We start from the raw sequence: 15,442 nt of genomic DNA on the forward strand, positions 1-15,442 counted from the left end.
ACAAGGTAAGGTGCATATAGATATACAGCCATGACGCCACGCTATAATGGGACTAAAAATATTATTTTTGACAAAGTTGGCTGATGCCAGCCATTATGTATCCGTAAGATAGAGAAAAAATGACCGTTATCGACAGTATCGCCAAGTATGCAAATGAAGCAAAGTCAAGTGTTGCTGGAAGAACAGACATGTGCTGCTTGCGTTTATTTAAAGATTGGCGGTTGCATTGTGAAGGCGAGCTTTAAAAAGGTATTGCTTATAAGAGTCAACCCTTCAACGGTACAAGGCTTCATTCCAATCACCCACTTCAGTCATGCCGTATGGATTCCACTCTTGCCCAGGATAACTAGTCGCGCTCATCTGAGCAGGCACCTCCCCATCTGAATCGGCGTTGGGATCATAGTGGATCTTTTCTTCCTGTGAGTTGAGACGTAGTGTACGTTTTCGTGCGTCTTCTGTGTTCTCAAGTTCGGCATGGAATGAAGGGCCCCCGCTGGGTTTGGGTTGGGACGGAGCCCTCGAGTCGCCTATACTTGGTGGGGATGGCCTGGTTGGTCCCGAACTGGCATTGCGTGTCGTCGCAGTAGGTGGACTGATGGACACGCCCTGAGACTCCTCTGCCTTGGGAGAATAGCCTCGGCTGGCGTCCGTCGTAGATCCAGCTCCTATAAAAATCTCCCCAACGGATTCAGAAGCAAACACAGGCATGGGAAGGGAGGGAACCTGGTTCTTTAAGCCACCGTTTTGTTCCGTGCCGATTTCTGGGGAAATGTGCTCGTTGGGCGATGAACTAGCGCTCGCCCGAGGGTTTCCGTTTGTTCCGCCACTATAGAGGTCAGTGTGACCACGGTTCTCCTGCTGGGGCCCTTCAGTGTCGATGCTGCCAGAGGCAAGAAGATTGAGGAGCGAAGGACGTGGCGATGGTGCGTGAACCGGTGTGGGCGCGTGAACAGTGTCAGGAGTAGAGACATGAACAGGGTGCGACTCTTCCCCATGAACCATTTGCTGACTCGGATGCCCAGGCTGTGGACTATAAGGCTGCTGGGAGAAGTGCGAATGCCGGGGACTTTGATGTGCAGGCGAATTTGGACTCTGGCCAATGGTACCTTGCCACTGGCCAGGATAAGAAGCTTGCCGAGATTGAGTGGGCAAAGGCTGATTCCCTAGCGAATGTGTCTGATGTTGCCACTGACCCTGAGATTGTGGAGGAGATTGAAATTGTCCCTGAATCTGAATAGGGGCGTGGATTTGGCCTTGATGTTGGATGGGGGACCCGAACTGTCCTTGTTGTGGTGGCGGCGATGGAAATTGTCTTTGCTGAAGTGATGGAGACTGGAATTGTCCTTGGTGTTGGGGAGGAGACTGATAGTGTCCCTGCTGTCGCGGCGAGCGGTGGGTTGGATCAGTAGGTGAGTTTGGGGGCAAGAACTCGCCTTGAGGCTGAGGGGGTTGATACACAAGAACATGCTGTGGCGAATGCATGCCTAGTTGTCCTTGAGGGATGGATCCTGAAGAACTACGGATCTGCTGCTGAGGTAGAGGTGGGCTGATAAACATCGAAGACTGTCTTTTATATTGCAGCTGCGCAGTAGACTGGTTGCTCAGATGTGACAATGGTCGTGAAGTTGCGGCTTGCCCGAAAGGCTGGCCGCCAACATTTGAAGATGGGCGAGGGGACTGTGCTTGCCCGTATGGAACCTGAGCAGTAGAATGCTGCTGAAGAGGCTGCCGTTGCTGTGGAGCTCCCATCTGGTGCTGTTGGTAAGCTTGGAAATCTGGAATAACCATAGACTGCCGGTTTTCCTTGGAACCTCGTTTAAATGCCCCGAGGATCTTGCTTGCAGTCAGCTTGTCTTTGTCAGCCTCGGTCTTTCCTTGACTAGGCTGTGACTTATGCACAACTTGCGCAGACATGCGATTCTTAAGGCCCTTCCACTTCGATACTCCAGGACTCCCCTGCCGAGCTGGCTGGTCAACAACCTGGGGCTGCTGCAGATGGCTCGTTTCGTTCTTTGGAGGAACTGGGGGGTTTCCGTCAGGTCCCTGCATCTGCATTGGCAGACGACCCGAAGCCATCTGATAAGCACCCTGCCGAGGAGGACCGGCCTGCGACGAGAAGTTTGAGGACTGCTGTTGCTGAGGTAAAATTCCCATCCTACTAGTGAATGCCTGTACTGGAGGACTGGTAGACGCGGCCGGAATGACTGGAGTCTCAGGTTGTGAAATTTGTGAAGATTGCCGCCTTCCACTAGTAGGAAAGGAACTGTTCAACCGAGGACTCTGTGTTGCCATTGAGGAAACAGATGGTGGCCCTGTCTTCGAGGCCTGGGATACAGGGGACAGAGGCATGCCGTCATCTAATGCAATCTGTCCAGGTCTCGCGTTCTGCCTGAAAGACATGTTCGGCGAGTCAGTGACGGGCCGTTGAATAGGCGCTATCTCTTGCATGTGTTGTGAAAGCTTTTCGAACGACTGCGACGGATGATGAAACGAGGTTTGTGTCGTCGGGGCTGTGTTTGGAATGTTGAAGGACGTCTGTGTTGTTGGAGCAGAACGTATGCCTGACGCCGCTGGCGAGATTGATCTCATTCCTTCGGTTCGAGGGTCATGGAAGCCCTGGCCGACACTGAAAGGAGTTTGAGGTGTGCTATGACGACTGTGGTCTATGGTCATCACGATTGGAGGAGTCCCCGCAGGAGTCGTGGAGCCAAAGCCTAGTGGTGATGGGCGGGAGTTTCGGTACACTGTCTGAGCGTGTTGGCTCTCTCTTATTGCACCCGACGAGGTTCTAGAGGTCAGCATGGGAGACTGCTCCCTGGGAACAGCATCGCCAACCATTTGGCGAACCATTGGCGGTTGCTGGTTGACAAATGGCTGCGGTCTTTGGGGTTGAGGGCTGGCGAGAGGCGGGACATCGCTCTGAGGCGTTGGGATTCCAGGAGTCTCGGGGAAAGCGCCAGGCATCTGCAGAACAGGGGTAGGCAGCTGAGGACCAGATGGGCTTTGATCCTGAGATTGCGGCATTCCATGTTGGGATGGATTGAGTTGTAGTTCAGAAGGGTGGCGATCATGCGACTGTTGGGCGAGATGCTGTTGCATCTGAGGTGAGGCACTCTGCTGACCTTCCTTGCTCTTGTGGCCATGCCCTAAGAGACCCGAGATCAATCCAGCGGCCGAGCCACGTCTTGTGCGACGATCTGAAGCATCGGCAGGGGGTGCATTTGGTAGGGTTGAAAGCATCTGGTTGAAAGTTGGACCAGCAGTGTTGCTTCGCTCGAAACCAGGATGGGATCGCTCCAGAGATACTGGCTGTTGTACGCCTAAATGACTTGAAATCGGCCTAGAGGTAGTGGGAGTGCCGGGTTTGGCATATGTGCCACTGCTTGGCCTGTTGAATACGTTTGTCATAGCAGCTTTAGCATTGAAAGCTGAGAATCGCTTCTTAGGAGGAGGGGTAGCACTTCCATTCTGGCTCAGCTCGTTAGCCAGATTGGAGGTAGCTGCGCGAGGTACACCCGAAGGCCTTGATTGGGCAGAATCAATGCCCAACCCGGGATTGATTCGAGATGCCCTCTTGTCTTCAATTGCGGTGTGTGGTCTCGAGTCTTCCGGGCGTGGAGGAGGAGGCATAGAGAGCTTTTCTCGGCTCTGTTTATTTCTAAGACCCAGCATGAAACTGGCCCTGGATTTCTTCCGGTCGTTTGTTCCATCCGTCGCTACACTAGACACGGAAGCTGCATCATGGTTAGCCTCTGGAAGCTGTGGAGGCTGGTATGGATTGTAGTTGTCAACAGGTGTGCGCTGTCGCTCGGTTGAAGACTTCCTGAAGCGATGCCCAATATCCTTGAACAGTGCCGACGCTCCCCTAGAACGACCGCGATCATCACCAGGGACTTCATTGCCACTAGTTCCCGTTCTTGAGATACCTTCCTCGTGAGACAGGCGCCCGGCAACCTGAGAAGCCAAACCGGAGCGGGTTTCCTGTGAATTACCCTGTGGTGGTTGCTGACCAGAGAAGAGGCCTGGATATCGATTGGTCGTTGAGGGGGGCACCTCGGAAGGCTTCTGTCGTTGATGATGATGCTGATACGGAGTGGCCGAGCTCGACGACGGAGAAGCGGGCACATCACCTGTCTCTTTGTTGTAACCAAACGACGGATCATGCTGCGAATGTCGTGAGTGTTGCGAACGCTGTGAGATCTGCGAGGCGTTTGTGCCAGCTCGGTTCCTATTGACAACGTGAAGAGGTTCGGCTAAGTGACTTTCTTCCAGCTTCCATTGTCCCGATGGAAGAAGTGGTGAAGCCTTGGGGGTAACACGATGTAAAGGTTCTGACAGATGGCTTTCTTCGAGTTTCCAGGGACCGGAAGGAGGCAGTCTCTGGACTGGGTTGCCACCGCCACCCATCAAATGGGGCGGTAATAGTGGCAGTGAAGGGTTCTGGTATTCCGGGTTATGTGGTGGCATAGGTCCCTGATTGACTGGATGCATCTGGAGGGAATGACGTGGTACCGCCTGAGGGGATCGTTGCTGTGAAGCACGACGTTGCCGCTCCGGAGTCATCGCAGGTGTTTCTGGATCATCAACATCCTTCTTATATTCTTTATCAGGCGCAATCGAGTCGGTTCCCACCAGAGTTGACCCGACCGTAACCTCGGATGTAATGGTTCCTTGCTGGCGAAGGATTTCGTCATAACCTTCATCATCAGCTGAAACACGCTCGTCTATAGGCTCAGTCGGTCTCCGCTCGACTGCAGTCGGTCTTGGGTTGACATCGAAAGTCGAACCCCTTCTGATAAGCGGCAAGCCCACAAAAGATGAATGCCGCTGTGGAGTAATAGATAAATCGGTTGGTTGAGTAGGAGACCGAGGTTGAGGCTCATGCTGAACGTCTCTGGGTGTCTCTTGAGACGTGACAGTGGCGTAGACAGACATCGGCTGGTGCGATGAGCCAGAGTGCTCTTCCGAAGGTACCATACGAACACTGCCACGGTCAGGCACAGGAGGTGCGCCACCAGACAAAGGCTTACTGAAAGGCGCCTCAACACTGGCTTCCTGTTGAGGTTGATCATCGTTTGTAACCAAGGCTCTGGATTCCTTCGAGGCCTTAAAATTGTCAAGATTTGTCTCCCGGAAAGGATCCCAAGTAGATTCATCGATAGGCGTTGGAATATACCATTGTGATCTATCATCGTGTTCTCTACTGGGTACGGCAGATGCATCTTGTAAAAACTGAGGCTCATCACTCTCGCGTAAAGCGATTTGCTTACCTGATTCGCCAGTCGGAGGCACAGGGCCAAAAGGAGGGATACTGGATGATTGGGAGGACTGGGGAGCATGATAGGATTGAGTCGAGGGCCTCGAGTTCACGACGTCTTTTTCGGAAGTTTCATCAGCGCGGGATCTCGCGAGACGATCTAAACCCCACGATGCGCGTCTTTCAGTCTTGAACTTTGTTTGCACCGGAGATGTTGGTTCGCCCTGTCATTCAAAGAAACATTAATAAACATTCTTGTCACATATAGCCTGATGGATGGGCAACATCATGGTGACATGTGGGAAGAGAAAAGGGAACAAGCGTCGTAGAATTCCTATCTCATACACCCGTCTCATCATAAGGTCAAGAGTGAAACACCAGCCTTGAAGTGCATGATGAAAAGAGATTTAATCCAACAAAAACCCCACTTAAAGGTAGAAAAAGGAAGAAGCCCATCACAACAGGTTCTAAAAAGAGAAGCGTCAGTGAAATACCTTGTCCCCGGTTCCACGCAATTTGCTCTTTCCCTTGCTAAACAATCCTTTGCCCATCTTTCCAGCAGACTGCATAAGTTCCTTACTCTTGGTACCGATCTGGTTGCTCGAGTTACCAAAGCCGCTGGAGCCCGATGGCACCGAGCTAGCAACCCGAGACCTGCCAGCTGCTGGTTGTCCTGTCGTAGGCGAGCTCGCGTTGAAATATTGCTGAGTATGAGATACACTGGGGCCTGATGCGTGCCCTTTTTGACTTGCAGGCATACCACCGACCCCGGAAAAGGAAGCCGTGCTGTTTGCGTATTCGGGATGCTCGATCATAAGACTAGAGAGCCAGTTATCCAAGCCCGACTCCCAAGCTTGATGTGTGTCTCGGCCAGCTTCGAACTTGAGGGTCCTTTGAACAGGTGTCGCCAAGGTCATAATATCACGCCACGGAGTAGTCTGAGGAAACTCGCTGCTTGAGGGAATCGACCTGCCCGAAATTTCAGGGGGCGGCGTTGTTGGTGCGAGAGTTGAAGATGTTTTAGCTAGGGGCTTGTCGTCCACAACCGATGGACGACGATCTGCTATGGCCTGAGGCGTGGAGTCATTGTGTTCCACAGACACTGGTGAAGGGGGCTCCAAAGTAGTTTGCTGCTGGCTTGGCGGAAGTGTGCTAGCCTTGGATACCTGATGAGAGATTGCACCGGAAGGAGGAATAATGATTTTCGGAGCTTCAATATTTTGTGGCGACTCATTGGTTTGGCTAGTATCGATGGAAACTGGGTTCTGCGAGGACGGAGCATCTGTCGATACCACCGGTGATGGGGAACCTGGGGCGGAAGCTTCCTTGTTCACGTTTCCAGCAGGAGCCTCAACAGGGAGGATCTTGGGGGGTGAGTCAAAACCAGCTTCCCAAGAGAATCTGCGTCGCGATTCAGCATTCGGAGAATCCGGCGGAGAAGCAGGCTTGGGTCCGCTAGAAGCCAAATCCCCAGGCAATGGCTGTTCGGTTGGCTCTTGTTGTGGTTCATTTACGGGAGCATTCGCAGCCTGTAACTTCTCCTTCCCTTGCTCAGGCTTGCCGATCGAATCTGCCCAATAATTGTCGTAGTCGCTGAGGGTATAACTGCTGTTGCGCATTTCGTTCTGACCACCTGGTGTCAATGACTGAGTGTTCTCGGGCGCAGGTCGGGCAAGAGCAGAATTTGGGGTTGGGGCGATAGGACTCAGGGACCTCATAATCTCCTCACTCAAAACATCACTCTCCTTAATAGGCGATGAATTGAATGTATTCATTGTGCCCTGCGTGAGAGCAGAATTTGGCTCGTAGTTTGAAGGCGAGTAATCTGATGGCTGGGGATGCAGTGGTTCTGTCGGTGTGATCTTGGAGCCTGTTGCAGCTGAGCCACTCGCAGGGTCTCCAAGTGATGGATAAAGCCCTTTTGTGTTTGGGCTTGGTGTACGCAGAGGCGGAACAGATCGTGGATCATTTGCAGGAATAAGGGACGATTGATTAGACGAAGCATTGCCAAGCCTGGATTCATTGCCATCAACTTCGCCCTCTTGGGGCTTTTCGTTCAGTGTCGAGAGGTTTGCGGTAGTATTGATTGACTGCTTAGATGCCAAGGGCTGTTCCTGTTTGACGGGACCCTGAGCATTTGAATTACCGCTGTCGGAAGAGAAGAAATCAGCGCCGAAAACTGACATACGCGCGACATCAGGAAGCTGTGGGCTAACAGACATTCGTTTCCGGTCGATATCTGTGGGTGAATGCAGGACAGACTCTTCCTTGGGGTTGTTGATTTGCTGCCAAGTTTCAGCGCTATCCAAAACGGGTGCATCGTTCGATCCTGACTGTCCAACATGCAGCTCATCGCGTTTCGCAAGAATACTGTCAAAAGTCGGCTGCTTCTGGACTCTGTCGACTACAGGGTCGTCTCCTTGGCCGTGTCCCTGACGGCTAGGTTCGTGAACGGGTGGTGAAGAACGATCATTCGGCCTGGGCGCAACGTTTTCCGTGATAGACAAGGGTGAGCCACCAAGTTTACGTTCATCATCTATATGGCGATACAAATCAGGTCGAATCGAAGGAGAAGCTCGAGCAGAACTACTGGGGCTTTGCGGGGTAGAGGAACGGACTTCAGGCTGCTGTTGAAAACTCGGCGGTTTTGAAGACCCGGCGCCCGAAGAAACTGGCACAGGAGATCCGTTCCGTCCTGCAACAGGCGAAGAAACATTATAGAGTTGTTCCGGAGGCGCAGCGTTAGAGGGCTCAGCTGGATGTTGAGTTTCGAGCTGGAGCGACGGAGGACCACTCGAGCCTCGAGAGCTGGAAGCTACAGCAGCAGCTAGCCTGGGCGAAGGCCCGTACGATTCGGAAGGACGTTGGCCAACAGACCGGAGACCTGTTGTAACTCGAGAAACGGGAGGGGGCGGCGGTGGTGGTTCATCGTCGTCGAACTCGTCGGCGCCCCAGTCATCACCATCATAGTTCTGAACGGGTGCTTGGACCCATTTCCTTGTCTTTTGACGGCTGACGTTCACTTGGTATCCGCCAGGTGTTTGAGGCGATCTGGAATGAATCGTGGATTAATTAAAGAAAAGGTGTCAAAGATGATAATGGTTATTTACAATGGTGATTGCGACTGCCCTTGCGCATAAGGGTTGTTGTATGTCCCATCCATGTCGTGTATTCGTCGTCAGTGTTCGACTATCGGTGCATTCTTGGTTGGTGCTTGATGACTGGTAAGAAGCGAAGGTTTATGGCGATGCAGAGAGTGCTGGGCTCAGCGGACGTGGCAAACTAATTAGGTGTGCAGACCTCGTTGGGGTTGGTGTTGACGAAGATCGGTGATGACTGGATCGAAGCTTGGATTACAAAATGGGAAATCCAAGAAAAACGAAATCAGTGATGGACTAACAACAAGTATACGATGGAAAAGAAACAAATCAAAATACGATGAGGAGAAAGGCAGCACAATAGGAGCCAGCGGCAACAGATGAGGGATGCCAACGAGATGGTGATAGAACAAGGAGGTGGTGCTCTCGAAGGTCGGTAGCAATGGAGCGGGAACAAATGGTGCGGTCAGGGACTTTTAGGTGCTAGTGTTAGTGTACTAGCGCTGCAGTTGCCCGTTGGAGATTGGATGACGGAAGTGGATGGGGCACCTCGGCCTGGTCTTGGGGCCGCAACTGCTAATAAAAACAGACAAGGAAGGCCGCATGAACCAAGGAGGATACGGATACCCCAGTTTGCCCAGCCTCGTTGAAGCCCAGGATAAAATTAACCAAAGGTATCACTATTCTACCGCCTAGTAGGGTAATGTCGGGATGTATCCGCACGTACCTAGGTGCTTCTTGGGCAAGTGAGCCAGGACGTTTGACTGTCGGAATAGGAAAAGCAAAGCAGGCGCCCAAATAGTGTCCAAGTGGCTGTGCCGATCAAGTTGATTGAGGAGTTACGGAGTACAACGTATGAAGTACAGGAATGAAATTACCAGCGGAGCCGATCCCAAGATCGTGGAACCTCCATTATTATGGCAACAAGTTACGAGATCAGCTGCCCACCTCTTGTTCCTACTGGGCTTCTAATCCTCCGTAACACTCCTAGTGGGTAGAAGAAGAATTCCATGACCTCTAAGCTTTAGGCTACAAAAAACAAACAGCCTAATAAGTATGGTCTAAGTAGCATAAAGTGGCCTACTAATTTAGTCTCTTATGCTTCTGGCGGCCAGCTTTTCTGTTACCCTGCCTGATGATTGCTAAAGTTATTATTCGCCGGTAATTAAATATGCGTACAATCCACGTAATCAAAGTGACATGGATCAAGTACTGGTCATTGCTATTTTTGACATCTATAGTGGTATTCAAACACGAATCTTTACGCGGTCGTTCAGGTCGTCCCGGCTCGCGATCCATATTGTTATGGTTGTGATTTTACAGATAATAACAGGAGTGCCAAAAAAAAAAAAAAACACAGCTACGGATTTAGTGAAGCCGAATCGCGACCTGAGAATGTCATATATTGGAGTGGCACGAAATTATTATTCTTGTCGAGTCTTGCGAAACTGGACAAAAGCTTGCATGTTGACCAAGGGTTGAGTTACTCGGTTTCCTCACAGACGATGAAGGGGTGAAGGATTTTTGACCTTGTTCTTTGCTGTCGTAGTGGACCAGCCTTCGAATATGTCGATCCAAGCCTCAACAATGTCACGAACATCACACAGTTCCTTCAGCGATGCAATGTTCCCGCCCTCCCCCCACATGATAGCCTCGTTCACTTTGCTTGTAGATGCCCGGGTGGTTTGTTCAACTCTTGTTACATATGTTGTAACAAGGTGTCTACCAAGGTACTGCTCCGAAGCACAGCTGAGGTTGCACATCAAGATGAATACCACCATTGCTACAACGATAAAAAAAAGAGTCCCGGTATAGATGTACCTATTCTGATAGGGCGAGTGACGTTGGCAATGACACGTTAAGGGGTCAGGAGTTTTCATGTCTCTGAATATTAATTAACAATATAGTAGCAAGCTTTAGGCCAGGTATTATGCATCTTGCATCACAAAGTTTAGTCCTGAAGTATTAGCAAGGAGACAATGGGCTTTAAACAATGCCGTCATTCCCGTCCCGCTGAAGCTAGACCCCACTCAGTTGCAGAACTAAAGGACTCACGATGATACATAATACGAGCATCCAGACTCAGGACGAGCTAGAGGCGCATGGAGGGGCCGGCAGTTACGAGAATATAGAGATTGAATCTTGGGAAATGGAGCAAGTTCAGAAACAGTTGCAGCGCATGGTGCTATGTTTTGCCCTGACATTTTGCAGTAGCATTTCTATCATACGAACCATGGATGTTCTTAAGAACCGAATAATGATTTGATGATTGATGCAAAAGGACCTAAGGGTGTGTCAATAAATTGTTTAATACGACAATGAGAGGTGCCATAACAGGTACTTAAGTAGGTATCTAAAAGTATGATAATCTTTAGGCGTGCAGCTTGGTCAAGAAAGGTAGGGCTCTTTTCTTACAAAACAAAATACCAAGGGACTGTGAGACCCAATACCTGCTGAGTAGCCCACTTCTCCTTCCTCCAGCACAACCAAAGAAATGGTTGCAGGTACTTGTATCTATCCGTAACAACCTCAATCTTGAACTTGTTAATCCCAGCCACAGACACAGCCACACTATAAACTTGGGCATCGCATGGATAGTTAGCAATAGCCAGCGTGGCGGATCAACGTCTGTGCCTACCCCTGCCTGGACCAGTCTGGAACAGTCATTCCCCCAATCAATCTATCAATCCAATCTCCTTTCAGACGCAGCGACACCAATTCAAATCAAACCTCATTTGTCTTTGGCATTCTTGGTTGCGCATCTAACATAGCTTCTCCCCTCCATTTAATCACATAGAGGCCTGCGACTTCTTATGGGCAGCTACTAAACGATCCTCTTCCCACCATATTCGACCTGCCTGTTCGATTACATCCGTCGCTAAATTACTCCTTTTTAATACACTGCAATTCGCTCTCGTGTCCGCGTCACCCGCCCGCCGCACTCGACGTTTTGTTTCGCCTACGCTGTCAACCGAGACCTGATTCGGTCCCTCACGTTTTACACCACGATTCGACTCATTCTCAGTTGAAGAGAAGTTGCCAAGGTGCCCGGCATATTGCCCTGCTACTACAAAATCAACGTGAATCTGTTCATTTCGAGACACGAAGCCGCGCTGGCCGCAGTCTGACATCTCGCCGTTATCCTAAACCCCTCTTAATCTGGCCACGATGGCTGTCTTATCTATTCAAGACCGAACCTCCGAGTTCAAATCGGTACTCGCACAGGCACAGCGAAAACAAACCTCGTCAAAAGTCAGCTCCCAGCGTCAATCTCTTTTGACTGATGCGCAAAAAGATGCCGCCAACGGCCATCCCACTGGGCCTCCAAGGCGATCCGACTTTGCCCGCAAAGCTGCTGAAATTGGACGTGGCATCTCGGCGACTATGGGCAAGTTGGAGAAGCTAGCACAACGTGAGTACGACATTATTGTCATTTATGGCGGAGATGCTCAGCGCCATGTATGGTTCTAACATGGAGAACAGTCGCGAAACGAAGAACCCTTTTCGACGACCGCCCTGTGGAAATCAACGAACTTACTTTCGTCATCAAGCAAGACCTGTCGTCTTTGAATCAGCAGATTGGAGCTCTCCAAACTATCACAAAGCAGCAACATCCCAAGGCCGATCAAGAGGGCGAGCACAACAAAAACGTCGTATACTTACTACAAGGCAAACTTACTGATGTCTCTGTCAACTTCAAGGATGTCCTCGAAGCCAGAACCAAGAACATCCAAGCCTCGCGATCAAGAACGGAGAACTTCATCTCTTCGGTGTCGCAACATGCTCAGCCTTCTATTCAACAGTCCGCTTCGCCACTCTACGGGACACCCGCCCGCAACTCACCTGCGCCGGGTCAAGATACACTCTCCCTTAACCCTGTTGGCGACCAGCAACTACTGATGATGGAGGAGGCACAGCCTGCCAATACATACATCCAACAACGAGGTGAAGCCATTGAGGCCATCGAGAAGACGATTGGCGAGTTGGGAAGCATCTTTGGACAACTGGCCACCATGGTTTCGGAACAGAGCGAAATGATCCAGCGCATCGATGCAAACACCGAAGATGTGGTCGACAACGTCGAAGGAGCACAGCGAGAACTTCTCAAGTACTGGAACCGAGTATCAAGCAACCGGTGGTTGATCGCAAAGATGTTTGGAGTTTTGATGATATTTTTCCTGTAAGTTCACTGGTCGAGCATTTAAAGATATGCCGAGAAGGCTATAGTTTTCCCGGCGTGCTCAGGTTGTCACCGTTGGGCCAACCAGTCGCTAACCTTTTCATAGGCTTTGGGTTCTTGTTTCCGGCTAGTCTTAAGTCATTGAATGAAGCAATGCATGGCATGAAAACAAGAGTCGGGTAGAAAACTTGGGCAATGGGAAAGGGAGTTAAGGCACGTGTTTTGTCGTAATGGGGCATCATTCAATAGGTGCACTTCTTTTCCATATGTATGTATGTATACGTTATTGCCATTCTCCTTAGATTCGGATGAGAACGACGCAGCATGAAGGACAGGGTCGGAAATAAAGACTCTTCGAGAGTTTATGTTGGCGGTTTTAGGGTTAATAATGAATGAGTGGCCCTCGGGCGAAAACACAAAAGCCATTATCGTTCGCATCTGCTGATTAAGAGGTCTAGTGCCTGTATCAGCAGCTAAATGGACATTGTTAGGAACAGAAAACAAGAAATACCCCCACGCTCATGGACGAGGTATATCGAAACATGTATAGGATTTTACAACATTAATTTTGACCGCGATGACAGCTAAACCTTAGTACCTAGGTAGTTACCTAGTTACCTACCTGTATATAAAGCAATCAGAGTCGGCCACCAGCCGCAGCTCATATTTCACTATCTTCATCAAATCACCGACAAAGGGAGTCTTCTAGGCTCTTCAAGGAGAACCTACATCGAGGAACGGCACGATTGGGGGCATCATGTTTTCCGCCAACCGGTGTTCTCGCCGACCTAAGGGACACTTCATGTTAGCTTCTACTAAATACGGACGATTCGGACCAACCCCACCCCGAGAAAACTCCATCAACCATCACTCTTTTCCGTACAAGTCACACCCCAAACCCGCCTACTGCTCCATGAGGTAAAACTCGCCTCGAGCTAGAGACATGTCCCTGGCAATGCAGCTTTGTTTGGCGGGGAACACAACCTTGACCCCACAGATATGATCGCATGTAGCAGTTTGGGGGGATTAACAGCGGGATAAGTCTGCGGGATGTAACAAGGTAGCATAGCTTGGCCTGACAAACGTAGCTACATATGAGGGGCAGTCAGTCATGTTTATGATGCGGCAGCAGTTTATAACCTTGAGGTCTCCCGCTCTCATACGAGCATCTTCTTTCCCTCCTGTGCTTTGCTCTAAACTTCGCTCATACACATACACGCCCTTCAACCAACTATATCGCCTACTCTCTTGCCGACTCCACACAATGGCTCCTTCGACCTTCAAGCTCAACACCGGACAGGAAATTCCTGCTGTCGGACTCGGTGCGTTGTTTTCCCAATGCTCCGACTTCCGATAAACTCAATTGATTAACCTTGTGTTTGCAGGTACTTGGCAGTCCCCCGCTGGCGAGGTCGAGAAGGCTGTTGCATATGCTCTTAAGGACGGCTACAAGCTGATCGACTGCGCCTACTGTTATGGGAACGAAGAGGAGGTTGGCGCTGGCCTCAAGGCTGCCTTTGAGGCTGGTGTCAAGCGCAAAGACATCTTTGTCGTTACCAAAGCCTGGGCTACCTACAACACCCGTGTCGAGCTAGCTCTCGACAAGAGCTTGAAGGCCCTCGGCCTCGACTACGTCGACCTTTTCCTAGTAGTAAGTCTTTCTAAGAAGGGTTGGATTACCTAAATCGTTGTATGCTAAATAATGTAAGCACTGGCCTCTTCTTCTCAACCCCGAGGGCAACGACGACAAGTTTCCCAAGAAGCCTGATGGTTCCCGAGATGTTATTCGAGACTATAACCACGTCGATGGCTGGAAGCTCATGGAGAAACTCCCCGCTACGGGCAAGACAAAGGCTGTCGGTGTTTGCAACGTAGGCTTACCCAATTTCACTGTGGCCAAGGCCTAGTTAACACTTTTCTAGTACAGCAAGAAGTACCTTGAGGAGCTTCTGCCTCATGCAACCATCGTACCAGCTGTTAACCAAATCGAAAACCACCCTGAGCTTCCCCAGCAAGAGATCGTTGACTTCTGCAAGGAGAAGGGCATCCATATTGAGGCTTACAGTCCTCTTGGCAGCACAGGTGGTCCCGTCATGAGTGCCCAGCCCGTTGTCAAGATTGCTGAGAAGAAGGGTGTTTCTGCCTCTACTGTTCTCCTCAGCTACCACGGTAAGTCTCGATAGTGTACTCTTTACTGTGACCCTGCAACTAATTTTCTTTTCCTAGTCGCTCGCGGTAGCACCGTTCTCGCCAAGTCGGTCACCCCTGAGCGCATTACCGCTAACAAGACCATCGTCGATCTCGATGACGAAGACATGAAGGCTCTTAACGACTACTCTGCCGAACTTCAGAAGAACAACCAAGTAAAGAGATATGTCTACCCTCCTTTTGGTATTGACTTCGGCTTTCCCGACAAGTCATGAATACAAGGTCGACTATAAACGAGTATGTGACGGTGAGACCAAAACCAACATGATGAAAGAACAAAAGCGGTAAAAGTAAAACTACATTATAATTAGAGATTCTTAGTGAGATCCAAGAAAAGGAAATCAAACTCATCTAACTTTATAATTTACCTCAACGTGATCATGCCAGCTTGGCCAAGTTTTAACTTGAACAGGCATTCAAACAAGGAACGTACATCAGACTAATATAACAACTAATGGCTAAGCTTAATAAATGCGGATGGTCTATATCTTAGTGCTTAAAATAGCTCATGTCTTTCATCGACTCTTGCTAGAAATCCACCGATGCTTTTCGACATGTGCAAACGTTCCACCAACACGCTTGTTCACTGGCTACACTTTGCAAGTACCCATTCGCATCGCCCTCTGATGGAAGAAGCCTCTAAGTTCGTGATACGAAAAAAAAGTAGTTAATTGCATCGCCAGTTGCTACAAAACCATG

General features: G+C 50.1%; 3 protein-coding genes across 3 annotated transcripts; 2 read left to right on the top strand and 1 right to left on the bottom strand.

Moving 5' to 3' along the window:
* Positions 1 to 35: 35 nt before the first annotated feature.
* On the bottom strand, positions 36 to 8,798 carry EDB82DRAFT_158171 (uncharacterized protein). Its single transcript, XM_025734070.2, has 3 exons — positions 8,368 to 8,798; positions 5,752 to 8,308; positions 36 to 5,481 (listed from the first exon to the last, which is right to left on the bottom strand). Exons 1-3 carry the CDS (start codon positions 8,418 to 8,420, stop codon positions 274 to 276), a joined length of 7,818 nt encoding a protein of 2,605 aa, XP_025584913.2. The 5' UTR covers positions 8,421 to 8,798; the 3' UTR covers positions 36 to 273.
* Positions 8,799 to 11,523: 2,725 nt separating this feature from the next.
* EDB82DRAFT_474484 (t-SNARE) lies at positions 11,524 to 12,666 on the top strand (the record flags this gene model as incomplete). The annotated part of the gene is made up of 3 exons (XM_025734071.1): positions 11,524 to 11,767; positions 11,839 to 12,535; positions 12,642 to 12,666. The coding sequence occupies 3 exons, from the start codon at positions 11,524 to 11,526 to the stop codon at positions 12,664 to 12,666; spliced, it is 966 nt and encodes a 321-aa protein (XP_025584914.1).
* A 1,133-nt stretch (positions 12,667 to 13,799) lies between these two features.
* On the top strand, positions 13,800 to 14,958 carry EDB82DRAFT_427070 (NADP-dependent oxidoreductase domain-containing protein; the record flags this gene model as incomplete). Its single annotated transcript, XM_025734072.2, has 5 exons — positions 13,800 to 13,857; positions 13,921 to 14,186; positions 14,245 to 14,406; positions 14,458 to 14,704; positions 14,762 to 14,958. The coding sequence occupies 5 exons, from the start codon at positions 13,800 to 13,802 to the stop codon at positions 14,956 to 14,958; spliced, it is 930 nt and encodes a 309-aa protein (XP_025584915.2).
* Positions 14,959 to 15,442: the final 484 nt, after the last annotated feature.

Source organism: Fusarium venenatum (genome assembly GCF_020744135.1).
Source record: "Fusarium venenatum strain MPI-CAGE-CH-0201 chromosome Unknown EDB82scaffold_2, whole genome shotgun sequence".
In the NCBI taxonomy this organism is placed as follows: domain Eukaryota; kingdom Fungi; phylum Ascomycota; class Sordariomycetes; order Hypocreales; family Nectriaceae; genus Fusarium; species Fusarium venenatum.